Raw genomic sequence first — 13,112 nt, forward strand, 5'->3', positions numbered from 1 at the left:
TTTGGAGGTGGTTAGAGATTGGTGGAGTCTGACACCGGTGACCTTGTATGCAACATTCTGATGAGGGAAGAACAGGGCTTGTTGGAGAAGGGAGGCAACTTATAAAAACAGAAGACTGAGATTTCGTGGAAGTTGCTGCAGTAACATTACTTGTACAAGCATAGTACACGATACATAGTGCTTCTGGGTCATATCAGCTCAGCTCACCCCCCAGCAGCCCTAGAGCTGAATGTTGGTGGCTCTTGTCACATCCAGCCAAGACACATCTGAAGACAATGGAACTTCTAGAAGAGGAGGCACTCAGAGACCCTTTCCACCCATTTAGGGACTCCAGTTTTCTCCCAATCTCTGTCTCTTGACTTTTTTTTTTTTTTGTATGTGTGTGACAGGATCTTGCTAAATTATCCAGGTTGTCTTTAAACCCGTGAGCCTTCTGACTCAGCCTCCTGAGTGCTGGGATTACAAGTATGCACCACCACTCGTGGCTAGCTCTTGATCTTTTAAAAAATGTAGTAAAATACTGTACACATAACATAAAATTTATAAGTGCACAGTTCAGTGCCATTAGGTGTATTCACATTGTGTGTGACCATCATCACCATCTGTCCAGAGCGCTTTCGTCTTCCCAAACCGAAACTTCACACCCCTTACACATGTCCCTTCACTCTGTGATAAACGTCGTGCTTGGTTCCCTGACTCCTGCCCATCCTGCCCACACACCACTTCCATCAGTCTCTTCACTAAGTATCCTTAACCTAGCTAACTGGAATGTGGCATCTCTCCACTGGTGGGCACTGGTACGACAGCTGTGTGAGGCAGTCGGCTAAAACAATTATCGACTTTCCCCACTAGACAAATGAGACACTAAGTCAGAGACATCAGCGTCTACTCTCAAGATGGCTGAAACAAAGGAAAGGCTCCAGAACTTGACCACTGACAAACATGGTGATCCAGGGCAAGTGAAGAGTTCACATAGTAGAGCACCTGCCTAGCAAGTGCAAGGCCCTAAGTTCAAATCCCAGTACCACAAGAAAAAGGAAGGAAGGAAGGAAGGAAAGAAAGAAAGAAAGAAAGAAAAATAGTTCGAGCTGACCAGAGGTTGAAGCAGGTGGATACTGACTGGGAGGCTAGAGAGATGTCACCTGAATATAGTATAGCAGGCACAAGAGCCCAGCTTTAATCATGTTCAGATGGAATGATGTGTCCTTAGAGGAGATACTGCCACTAGCAGTGGCTGTCCCTGCCCCATTCAACTGACCCATGCAGACAGCTCAGACTGAGAAGAGACACCCCAGGGTGGAGCTCCATGGGCCAGAGGGCAGGCTGATGCTGATGTATGAGTGAGTGTGTCCCAACCTGTCCCAGGCCACAACCCTGAGGCCCTGCTGAGCATCATGGCTCTGGTGTGACTGGTGTGACCAAATGGATTTACTCCACTGGGTTTGCCTTCCTCCATGTTGCTGCCTGAAAGCTCCCACATAAAAGCGAGGGCGGGCATTGAGGAGAGGAAGGCAGTTGGGCTGTGCTGGGAAAACGGGAGGAGAGAAAGCACAGGACTCCCAGAGATGTTCTCCCTGCTCAGTGGGCTGGCTTTCCTGGCTGGCTCCTTCCTGCTCCTGAAACTTGGTGCCTTCTTCTGGAAAAGGAGCTGTCTTCCTCCTGGCCCCTTCCCTTTGCCCATCCTTGGAAACCTTTGGCAACTAAGCTTTCAGCTGCACCCAGAGACACTGCTCCAGGTAGGGAGTTGTACTTGAGTTGGAGACCCTAAAAGTGTGGGCAGAGAGTCCTCTCTTCTCAGCCCAGGGACAATGTGGGTCGAAGGATGGAACTGTGATCAGATATGTGAAGGGAGTGGGGCAGGCTGATCCTGGTCCTTTCACTCACCAGCTCTGAGACCTTGAGCTCAGTTTCCTTACTTGTCAAATGCAAGAGAATTGCAAAAATGGAGTGCAAAGACTAAAAGAATTCAGAGGCTATAGAAGTCCACTGCAAATGTAACGTGACAGGGAATACTGTGTATGACAGTGCCAGGAGAGCACTGATGTGGCCTGAAGGCATTTTTTTGGAAAATCATCCAAGATGGGAGGCTTGGGACCCCCCAATGTTACACTCAAGTAACATTACTCAAGCAATCTCTGCACAAAGTCACCTTCCAGGGTAAATAAGTTCAACAGTTGGAAGGCTCCCGCTGTACAGACTGGGGTGTGAAGTCCAGCACAGCTGAGCGGCTGCTGACAACCATGGGAGGTGGGGACGTTGTCCCACCCGTGGCAATGCTCCACACTCCTCTCCACTGATGCTGCATAAGTATTCTTTAAATGTCTGGTTGAAGATCCCAGAGAATTGGAGTCCCTGGGCTCCTCATGCAGCAGAAATAGCATCAGAAGACCTGGGTCTATGGTGGTTTTGCTACTTTTGTGGGTTTCTAACCCACAAAATGGAAATAAAGATACTTACTCTCACACTTACACAGCAGATGGACTCAAGTAACACATAGGAAGCCCGCAGGAATACTAAGCCCTCAAGAAATTGAGGCTATTATTTGTGTCATCTGTACAATGGAAGAATATACCCATCCTCAGGACTGATGGGGTGTAGATACTAAGACCTGACTACTCTAAGTGCCCAGGGAGACTGTGACCCCAGGTTTGGCTTTCTGGGTTAGGAGGACTGCTCTGAGGAGGTGTGTTTTGAGTGAGTGTTGAGTACAAGAGGGTAGGGAATTCTTGTTAAGACAAAGGCCCCACCCAGGCATGGTGGCTCATGCCTATTATCTCAGTTACTTGGGAAACAGAAAAAGAAGGATTGTGAGCTCAAGGCCAGCTCAGGAAAAACATTACCAAGACCCTTTCTCAGCAAACAAAAAGGGCTGGGGACAAGGCTCAAGTGGTAGAGCTCTTCCCATGCGTGTACAAGACCCTGACTTCATCCCTAGTGGAGGGTGGGGGGAGAAAGGTTCTAGGAAATGGGACCAGTGGACATTGTCACAGCCCTGGGATGCCTGGTCTCTCTGCAGCTGGCACAGACTCATGGTAGCATGTTCACCGTGTGGGTGGGCCCCACACCTGTCGTGGTGCTGAGTGGCTTCCAGGCTGTGAAGGAAGCACTGGTCTCCAACTCTGAGCAGTTCTCTGGCAGACCCCTCACCCCGCTCTTCCAGGACCTGTTTGGAGAAAGAGGCAAGGCTGTCCTTCTTATCATGGAGGGGTAGTGGCTGGATGGTTACTGCACTCAGAGAGTCAGGGCTGGTCCAGAACTGTGAACAGACAGGGCCTTACCAGGAGGACTCATGTCTCCTTAAACACCTCCATGTGAGGAGAGAGGGTGATGTGGAAGGGAACCAGCTGTGGGGCTCAAAAAAACCTGCATCCAAGTCCCAACTTAACCCCTTGCTGACTCTGTGACCTTGGGCAAGTCAGCTTCACATGCTGCCCTTTAGTGCTCATAGATGGGCACTAAAGGCATAGATGGGGATAATGAGCCCAGGGATGTGGGGGAGGTTAAGTGAGCTGAAATACCTGAAAGGTCCAATGCAGTGCCCGGCTCAGCCAATGTCCTGTCCCCTCCTTTCCTTCCCCCCAGGCTTCTTCCTCCCTTCCCTTCTTTAACTCCTCCATTTCTTGTGGAGACAAAGGCACAATCAGGTTAGAGGGCTGGAGAAAGGCATAGCTGAGCCCACCCCGATGGCCATCCTCACTGACCATCACTCTATAATGCCCCCCATCCTCCACTCAGGGCAGCAGCCCCGAGTCTATTAGGGAGATCATTTTGTGATTTGTCCTCTAGGCCAGGTGGGGGTCAGATGGCGTTGGCCTGGGAGGCTGGGAGGGAGTGGTGACTGTTCTCCCTTTTCTTTTCCGAACCTGGGGCCAGGGCTTATTTGCAGCAATGGACACACATGGCGGCAGCAGAGGCGTTTCTGCCTGATGGCACTCCGTGAGCTGGGCCTGGGCAGGCAGGCATTAGAAACGCAGCTGCAGTGCGAAGCAGCAGAGCTGACCGAGGCCTTCCACCAACAGCAGGGTAAGGAGCAGGCTTTTGGAGGTCACCCCATTCCTGCACACCTCTATTCACATGCACATCCCAGCAGAGGAGGCTGAGCTTTGCAGTGTGTGTGTGTGTGTGTGTGTGTGTGTGTGTGTGTGTGTGTGTGTATGAAGCCTGGGATCATTAGTGGTAGTTTTGAGATTATCAATAGACTGGGAGTTTCTTCAAGGTGGTGGAAAGAGGCCACCAGGTCAGTGGGAAGCCAGAAGTCCTCTTTCTCTATGGCAAGGGAAGTTGCTCCATCAACACCCAAGACCTTCCACACCCCCAACCTTTTACAGTTGTTACAACCCCTCCTGAAATGTCCTAGCCTACATACCTTCCCTCCCTGGGAGAATCTATTGCTTCTTTCAGAACTGAAAGACCTGAGGTCCCCTGCCCTAAGGAATCCTCTGTGAATCCCAGGCACAGCTAGTCCCCCACCCTTAGGTCCTTCTGTCCATTCAGATACGATGGCTGACTGCATGAACCCAGCCTCTGCCACAGAGCCTGGCTCACAGAGGTGCTCAGGAAGCCTTGGGTGCATGAATGAAGAACAAGCATGAATGACTAAATGAGTGACTATATACAAGACTGGATGAGCGCCTTGGCAGAGCCCTGTGTGCCCCCTCACACTGAACCTGCCCCTCTACTTCCAGGTAGACCCTTTGACCCTCAGGTCCTTATTGTCAGATCCACAGCCAGAGTCATTGGGGCCCTGGTGTTCGGCCACCACTTTCTCTCAGAGGAGCCCATCTTCCAGGAACTGACTCAAGCCATCAGCTTTGGCCTGACCTTTGTCAGCACCAAGTGGCGCCGGGTAACTATCATTTGGAAGTCAAATGTACGGGCCATGGGATGACTGGGACCACACTGTCAGGGGCCTCCACCAGGCCTGGCAGGAAAGGCTGTAAAGTGGGCAGGAGGGGGAGGCTGCAGAGCCTGATTCTGGGTTCCTTGGGCAGCTTCTGCTCATAAGCTGACAAGTTTATAGCACGAAATCACCTTTGTTAGGGCCTGTTAGCATGGAAGCACAGGCAGGGGTAAGAGATGGGTTATTCCTCAGAAAGCTGTGTTTCTAGCTCAGCCCTTAACACAATCAGTGTCCCCATTGCTTTTATTTCTGTCTAGAGTATTTTGGGGTCTCCAAATGACAGGCAACCCTGAGTTGCCCATGTCAGAAGCTCCAGGTCACTTTGGAGCCCCAAGTATTGTTCTCAGCTTCCCTGATTCAGGGGCTGGCACCTGAGTGGGCTCTGGGTGGGCCTCTTTCCTCACAGCTGTACGACATGTTTCCCTGGGCCCTCCGCCACCTCCCAGGACCCCACCAACAGATATTTAGGTACCAAGAGGCTGTGCGGGGCTTCATCCGCTATGAGATCATCAGGCACAAGCTCAAGAAACCGGAGGCTCCCAAGGACTTCATCAGCTGTTACCTGGCCCGGATCACTAAGGTGGGCCTGCAACGGCTACAAGGAAGTGAGAGGGCTGTGCTCCTAGGCTCTACCTCATTTCTAGGCTGTGGTCTCTGTCTTTGACTCAGTCTGCAGGCTTTCAGAGCACCCTTAAAGCTTGGGTTAGGAAAGAGTTTTCCTCCCTGTGTTTTCCAAGCCAGGGCTGGTCTGCAGACAGGGCTAGGCTGGGAAGCAGAGGACCTGGCTGATGTCAGAGCCAGAACCTAAGAGCGATCCCCCATTAAAAGATGACACAGTCCTGGGATACAGGAACTTCTGAGGGCTCTGACTTTCAAGGAGTTCTAGTCCCACAAGTCTTGGGACAAGTTGAGCCCAGGAGACACAAGGGCTCATTAGGGGGAAGCTTTAGACTGAAAGCTACACTTCCCACCCACTGCCAACCAGGCTATGGACGACCCTGTCTCCACATTCAACGAGGAGAACCTGATCCAGGTGGTGATCGACCTGTTTCTGGGAGGCACCGACACCACAGCCACCACCCTGCGCTGGGCCCTCATCTACATGGTCCATCACGGAGCCATCCAAGGTGAGGGGCATCATGCCCAACTGCCCCATGCCCGTTAACCCTGATGGAGCCTTGGTTTTCTCATGCATAAAATGGAAACAACAGTTCTACTCCATAAGGCTCTTTGTATATGGAGTACCTGTGCATAGGAGGTGCTCAAATCTGGGTACTTTCCCTTCCCATAAATAAACCCTGTAGGAGCAAGCCCTCCAAATTGCTGTTCACAGGAAGTAAGCTCTGTCTTCCAGAGGTGGCAGGGTGGGGTGTTAGGACCCAGGGGTCATCTCTGGTTGGGGAGTGGGAAAGGTAAGCCTGGGCCTCAGGGGCATTCCCCGCACCCACACTGAGCCACCCTATCTGCAGAGAGGGTGCAACAGGAACTGGATACAGTGCTGGGCACTGCCCAGGCCGTCTGCTACGAGGATCGCGAGCGGCTGCCCTATGCCCGCGCCGTGCTGCACGAGGTGCAGCGCCTTAGCAGCGTTGTGGCTGTGGGTGCCGTGCGCCAGTGCGTGACTTCCACCTGCGTGCGTGGTTACTACATACCCAAGGTAGGAGGCCCTGAGAAGCCCAAGCCTGACCCAATACCTGCAGAAAGCGCCCTTACTGCCCAGCACGACTGTTTTCTCCGCTTCTGCCAACCTTCCACCTCTTTATCAGTCATTCAGTTAGTCATCTGTTTGTCTGCCTATGGTTTTGGGATGGGGCAGTTATAAAAGAATGCACTCACTGACGGCTATTGTTAGATTTTCCTATTCAGAAGTAACCCTTGCCGATGTTTTAGTGCACTTCCACCCAACCTTTGCTGTTCACATATATTTTACATAGTTGTAGTACTGGGGATGTAGCTCAGTGCTAGAGTGCTATGCCTAGCATGCACGAGGCCCTGGATTCGATCCCCAGCACCACAAAAAAATTAAATTAAAAATTGAAGTAAATGTACATAGTTGTGATTATACTGGATCTAGCATTTGGAATCCTTCATTTCACTTAACATAGTGTTCGATTCTTCTAGGGCAGTGGTTCTCAAACCTCCAGGTACAGCAGGATCCCCTGGGGGCCTGGTTAGAACACACACTTAGTGTGTCTGGGCAGGGCAGGGCTGAGCAGGCTCCCAGATTTCCCTGTTGCACATAAATTGCAAATGCCCTAAAGGTTCACCAATAAGAGCTGACAACCACAAAAACTTCAGGGGCCACACTTTGAAAACCACTGCTCTACATCACTTAGTTTCATCTGGTTCCACCATGTGGGTGCTTTGTGGTTGTCAGCTCTTACTGGTGAACCTTTAGGGCATTTGCAATTTATGTGCCTTAGGTCTGGTCTGCATTTTGTATTATTTTCTACCAGATATGCCATTCTCGTTTCTGTCATTTTGTAACCAGGTTAAGAGAGCAAGTACTGAATAAGGAGAGATAGACAAAGAAAATTGTATGAAAACATTTAAGTCAAGGACAGCTACTGAATGTATACCTAAAGCTTGGGTCTGAGCTTCCTTGAAGGAAATCCCCATTAGTTATGTTTCTCATTTATAATAAAAGGATATGTGCCCCAGCCAGGTGCCAGTGGCTCACACCCATAATCCTAGCTACTCAGGAGGCAGAGATCAGGAAGATTGTAGTTCCAAGCCAGCCGGGGTAAATAGTTTAAGAGACTCTATCTCTAAAATACCCAACCTCAATTATCAGTAATCAAGGAGATATTTTCTCTTTAAAACATTTTATATCATATCATGTCCATTAATACAGTGAAGTCTAGAGCTAAAACCCTAAGAGAGTGTTTCCATATATTTGGTGCTAATTGTGATAAGTTATTGGCTATCATTTAAGTGTATGCATGGATTTCTAAAAATCAGATGCTTAAAATAGCATATAAGCAGGGGCTCTGATGTTCCCACTTTTTTTTTTTTTTTTTGGCAGTACTGGGTCTTGAACTCAGGGCCTTGAGCTTGTTAGGCAGGTGCTCAACCACTTGAGCCACTCCACCAGCCCTGTTTTTATGTTGGGTTTTTTTTCAAGATAGGGTCTTGTGAACTATTTCCCTGGGCTGGTTTCAAACCATGATCCTCCTGATCTCTGCCTCCTGAGTAGCTAGGATCACAGGCATGAGCCACCAGTGCCCAGCTAGCTGATGTTTCCATTTTTAAAGCCTAGAATTTAACTGTAGACTGTATTACAGAGATGTCTTTTTCTTTCTTAGCATAATTCCAAGTACAATAAGTTCAATATGTACAGTAAGTTCTAATTTCTTAAACATGAAAATATTTTTATGCACAGAAATACAGATTTTTAAAAATTAACTTCCAACTTCTGCTCCTCTTTGGTATTAAATGCTGTTTATAAAGGATTGTGGTTCTTTTTCTATTTTAAGGTTAAGTATTTTGTGTTGATGTCTGCTTTCCACTCTCCATGTGAATGAGAAGTCTACCATGATTACAATGAATATTGAAGTTCACTGTTGTTTTCTTGGATGAAAACTTAACATGAAGTTGAATGTATTTCTACATAGAGCCAAGTTTGAAACCTTCCATGCAGGTTTTTGGCATGAGATAACATAAGAATTCCTGCCCTTTGCCAAGGCTTACTGTACTTAGGGGTTTGTGCTCACCATGCCATCCAGACCTCACCACAGCATCAAGAGGTACAATGGTATTTTTACTGTAGCTGAGCTACACAGATCCTCGACAAAAGATGTTGAGCTAATTACCTATCTTGCTGTGTAACAAATTATCTGAAAATTTAGCAGCTTAAAGTAAGAGCATTTGTAATTTTAAAGTTTCGAGGGTCAGGAAATTGGGTATAGCTTAGTTGGATACCACTGATTCAAGGTCCCTTGTGAGGTTGCCATCAAGTTGTTGGTGGGTTAACAGTCTTGCCTGAAGGCTCCACTGTGGGGGCACTCCACTGGAGGGATGTTTGCTTCAAGCTTACTCCCATGAGTCTTCCTGTCTCAGTTGCTCATGGACAGTTGTCCACCCTCAGTTTCTTGACAAGTGAATTTCTGCATATGGCAGCTCAAAACATGACATCTAGCCTCCATCAGAGAGAAAGTGAGAGAGCACCCAATATGGAAGCTACAGTCTTTTTGTAACTTAATCTCAATCACTGTCCCTATATTCCATTTGCTAGAAGTTTATTAGAAGATCCAGCCCAGTATCAGAGAGATTACATGAGGGTAAGAACATGAGGTGTCAAGGATCTTTCAAGGACATCTAAAAGGTTGGGTGCCACAGTTGTGTCGATGGTAAGATTGCCATTTTCATAAAACTGAAAGCGTCATTCATATTGGTGCCCGGGTGCACCAATATGTATGTATGTAGAGGTAGTGACTGGAGTCCTAAGATTTTCTTCAGAAAGGGGCTTTGGCTCTGCCCTGAGGTTGCAGCCCATCCATCCTTGGTGGAAGCCATAGAGGTACAATGATGGGGAGAGAGGACATGAGAGCCCAATCTTCTCCATCATGACAGACTTCATTTAATGCTTGTAACTGTGGTTCAAGGCAGACTCAGCCCCAATAGCCCTAACGGGATGACATTAGTAACTTACTACTAATTGATCAGACTTGAGATTTCCACTTCTACCCATTTTGCCTTCACAGCAACCTATAGAGATTACTTCGATAATCTAAAGGTAATTGCTTTAGATGTTATTGTAGTTATTGTTATTCCTTCTTTTTTTGGAGTCATGGAAACTTGAGCCTGGTGAGCTCAAGTAACTGCCTAAAACACACAGCTAGTAAGTGACTTAACTCCATTTCCAATTCATGTCTCTATGACCCCAAAGGTTATGTTTGTTTGTTTTTTTTACCACACTCCCTGATGTTTGTATTGCTACAAAACTGCCTTTCTAGCTAAGTAAATGAACCAATGTGTTAAATAGAGATATTTTTCATTGCCCGTTGGTCAGCCTGATTGGTGGATACTGACCTGTCCTTGGCAGTAACTGGCCACCAAGTCCACAGATTTGTCAAGTATCTCCTAAATGTGAGGTCAGGAGCACAGCATCGGTTCTCCTGCTGCTGGCATGGCAGGAGGGCCTAGACCAGGGTTGTCCAAAAGTTGTGCCAAATTAGGTCAAGTTAAAAAGAAGGGAACCAGAGTTCAGCCATTTGGGATTAGAAATTTCCTTATTAAGAGCCCACTCTTGCCAATTTGATTCTAGCAGTTGCTCTATGATAAAGACCCCCAGGGGGCCATTAACAACTGGGGATCAATACTGAGCTTTTACTACTTGGGAGAGAGATGTCTGCAGAGAGTGGAATCAAAGCTTGACAGGATATCATTAAATGTTACAGATATCCCTAAACTGTTCCCAACCATTTCATCAGTTCAGTGATAGGGACAATAGCGATGGTCCCTAATACAATGGTTGTACTTTAAATCTGTCACTGCTCAGACATTCTACCTGATTGTAAAATTCAAGCTGCCATTCCCTGAGGAGAAGTTGGCAGAGAGTACCCAGGAGGCTCCCAGCAGGCAGATGGCTCTGTAAACTGGAGGAGAGGGAGGACTGCCATTTTTGTGTGGGAGTAGACAGTGCTCTGAACCTGTTCTACAAGCTAAGATCTTGTCACCTTGCAAGGTGACTGACTGATCCCAGAACAGCATGGGATATAAATAATGGGTAATAAATAGTTCTGAAATAATTTAGCAGCTTGTGAAGAGCCCCTTCATCTGAAGGTGATTATTAAAAATTGTTGAGTGGAGCTAGGCATCAGCTCCTGCCTCTAATCCCAGCTACTTGGAAGTCTGAGATTGGGAGGATCAAGGTTCAAGGCCAGCCTGGAACCTCATCTCCAAAATAATTAGAGTAAAATGAACTGAAGGTTCACACTGCTTTGCAAGTGTGAAGCCCAGAGTTCAAACCTCAGTCCCACAAAAAAAAATTGTTGAGTGGGTTGGAAGTGTAACTCAGTGATAAAGTGCATGCTTAGCGTGTACAAGCCCTACATTCATCCCCCAGCACCACAAAAAGAAAGAAAGAAAGAAGACAAAGACTTGTTGCAATGTAGTGTTACTTAATCCCAGGCAGAGAAAGTAGGGAGAATTTTCCAAGGTTATCATGGGGAATGTATAGTTCACTCAGGCAGCAAGCATGTGCCTCCCCACTGCCTCAACTGAAAGTCTCTGAGAGACTGGGTCCTGGGTTTTATTGGGGTGGATAGCTAGGACATGATCACTCCCTAACAACAAAAAAAGAGAGAGAGAGAGAAATAAAGAAAGGAAGGAAAGAAGGAAGGAAGAAGAAGGAAGGAAGGAAGGAAGGAAAGAGAGAGAGAAAGAGAAAGAAAAAAAGAAAGAGAAGAAAGAAAGGAAGGAAGGAAGAAAGAAAGAAAGAAAAAGAAAAAGAAAAGTATCTTCTGGAAGCATTTATATCAGCTTAATTTCTGCATTTTTTATTGGCTTTTGCTTCAGATGCGTACTTCAAGTTATTTTGATGTGGGTTTTGTTTGTGGTACTAGGGATCAAACCCAGGGTCTTATACATGCTAAGCAAGTGCTCTACCTCTTGAGCCACGCCCCCAGCCCTTTTTTTGCTTTAGTTAATTTTCAGATAGGATCTGGCGTTTTTGCCTGGGGCTGGCCTCAAACTGTGATCCCTGATCTCCTCCTCCCATGTAGCTGCAAAGACAGACGTGAATCATCATACCTGGCCAGCACTTGTTTTTTGAGACAGGGTTTCACTGTATAGCCCAGGCTGGCCTCGCACTCATGATCCTCCTGAGTACTGGGATTAGGGTGTGCACCACCATGTCCAGCTCCTACTGAGATTTTTTTTTTTTAATTTCAAGCTATCTTTGTCAAAACCAAGAAACCAAGAATGCTGTCATCAGTCTCCTAGTCCCCGCAGGTGTTGGTTGAATTCTATAGTGTTTGGTAAATGAGCCACGGGGCAAGAGGCCTTCCCCAGAATCCTGGGGCTGAGGGTTCTGCATTTAGGACAATCCCACCCTTGCTCTACTTTGGCCTTCTGATGTTGTTCCTGCTCAGCCGAGGGTCCACATGGGAAGAAGCCAAGGTCAACCTGCTTGGCAGCCTTTGGCCTCTCTCTACTCCTATCTGGTCAGTGTGGTCCTCTCTCCAACCACTCACGTGCTTTACCTTTGAGACATGAAGGCTAGGGTTAGAGTTACAAGAAAGGTAAGGGTTAGAGGGAAAGTGATGGCTGGGTTGAAGGTTAGGACGAGGGTTAGGGTTCAGTCATGGGCCATGTTCTCCTCTCTCCAATCTTAAAGCATCAAGCTTTCCTTCTCTTCCTTTGTTGCCTTTCCAGCACTCAGTTTTTCTTCTCTCTTCTCTCTCTTTCTTCTTCTTCTTCTTCTTCTTCTTCTTCTTCTTCTTCTTCTTCTTCTTCTTCTTCTTCTTCTTCTTCTTCTTTTTCCTCTTCCTCCTCTCTTCTCTCTCTCTCTCTCTCTCTCTCTCTCTCCCCCCCACTCCCAAAGGATACAAAGTGCAAATCTTTCACTATTGTGAGCCTGGATCTCCCCCAACTCCCTCAGGCACCCTGGCCACTCCTACCAGCACACTGGGAGTTCCCTGAGCTCCTTTTGGGCCAGGGCTGGGTATCAGGCCCCAAGGCTCCCTGAGCCACACCAGCTCCTCTCTGCAGGGCACCGTCATCTTGCCCAATCTGGCCTCTGTGTTGTATGACCCTGAGTGCTGGGAGACCCCTAGACAGTTCAACCCTGGTCACTTCCTGGACAAGGATGGAAACTTTGTGGTCAACGAAGCCTTCCTGCCTTTCTCTGCAGGTACAAGACACATGGCTGGGTTCTGGGTGGGAAGGTGATGGGACAGACACAGGCTGCTGCTGTCCTCTCACCTTGCCCTCTGCTTCCAGGGCATCGGGTGTGCCCTGGGGACCAGCTGGCTCGAATGGAGCTCTTCCTGATGTTTACCACCCTCCTGAGGACGTTTCGGTTCCAACTGCCAGAGGGGAGCCCTGGACTCAGGCTGGACTACATCTTTGGGGGCACTCTGCAGCCTCAGTCACAGGAGATCTGTGCAGTGCCCCGCCTGTGCAGCCCCAGCCCAGGCCCTAAGGAGGGGGACCTGTAGTCCACTGGGAGTCTAGAAACCTGTGCCCCCCCAAAGTCCTTCCTCAGTGT

The 13,112-nt window shown here is 48.1% G+C and overlaps 1 protein-coding gene across 1 annotated transcript; it reads left to right on the plus strand.

Moving 5' to 3' along the window:
• The first annotated feature begins 5,315 nt into the window (after positions 1-5,315).
• Positions 5,316-13,112, plus strand: LOC109694104 (cytochrome P450 2J2-like). The gene is made up of 5 exons (XM_020175835.2): positions 5,316-5,480; positions 5,886-6,027; positions 6,370-6,557; positions 12,614-12,755; positions 12,845-13,112. The coding sequence occupies exons 1-5, from the start codon at positions 5,316-5,318 to the stop codon at positions 13,060-13,062; spliced, it is 855 nt and encodes a 284-aa protein (XP_020031424.2). The 3' UTR covers positions 13,063-13,112.

Source organism: Castor canadensis, chromosome 5, assembly GCF_047511655.1.
Source record: "Castor canadensis chromosome 5, mCasCan1.hap1v2, whole genome shotgun sequence".
NCBI classification, from domain to species: domain Eukaryota; kingdom Metazoa; phylum Chordata; class Mammalia; order Rodentia; family Castoridae; genus Castor; species Castor canadensis.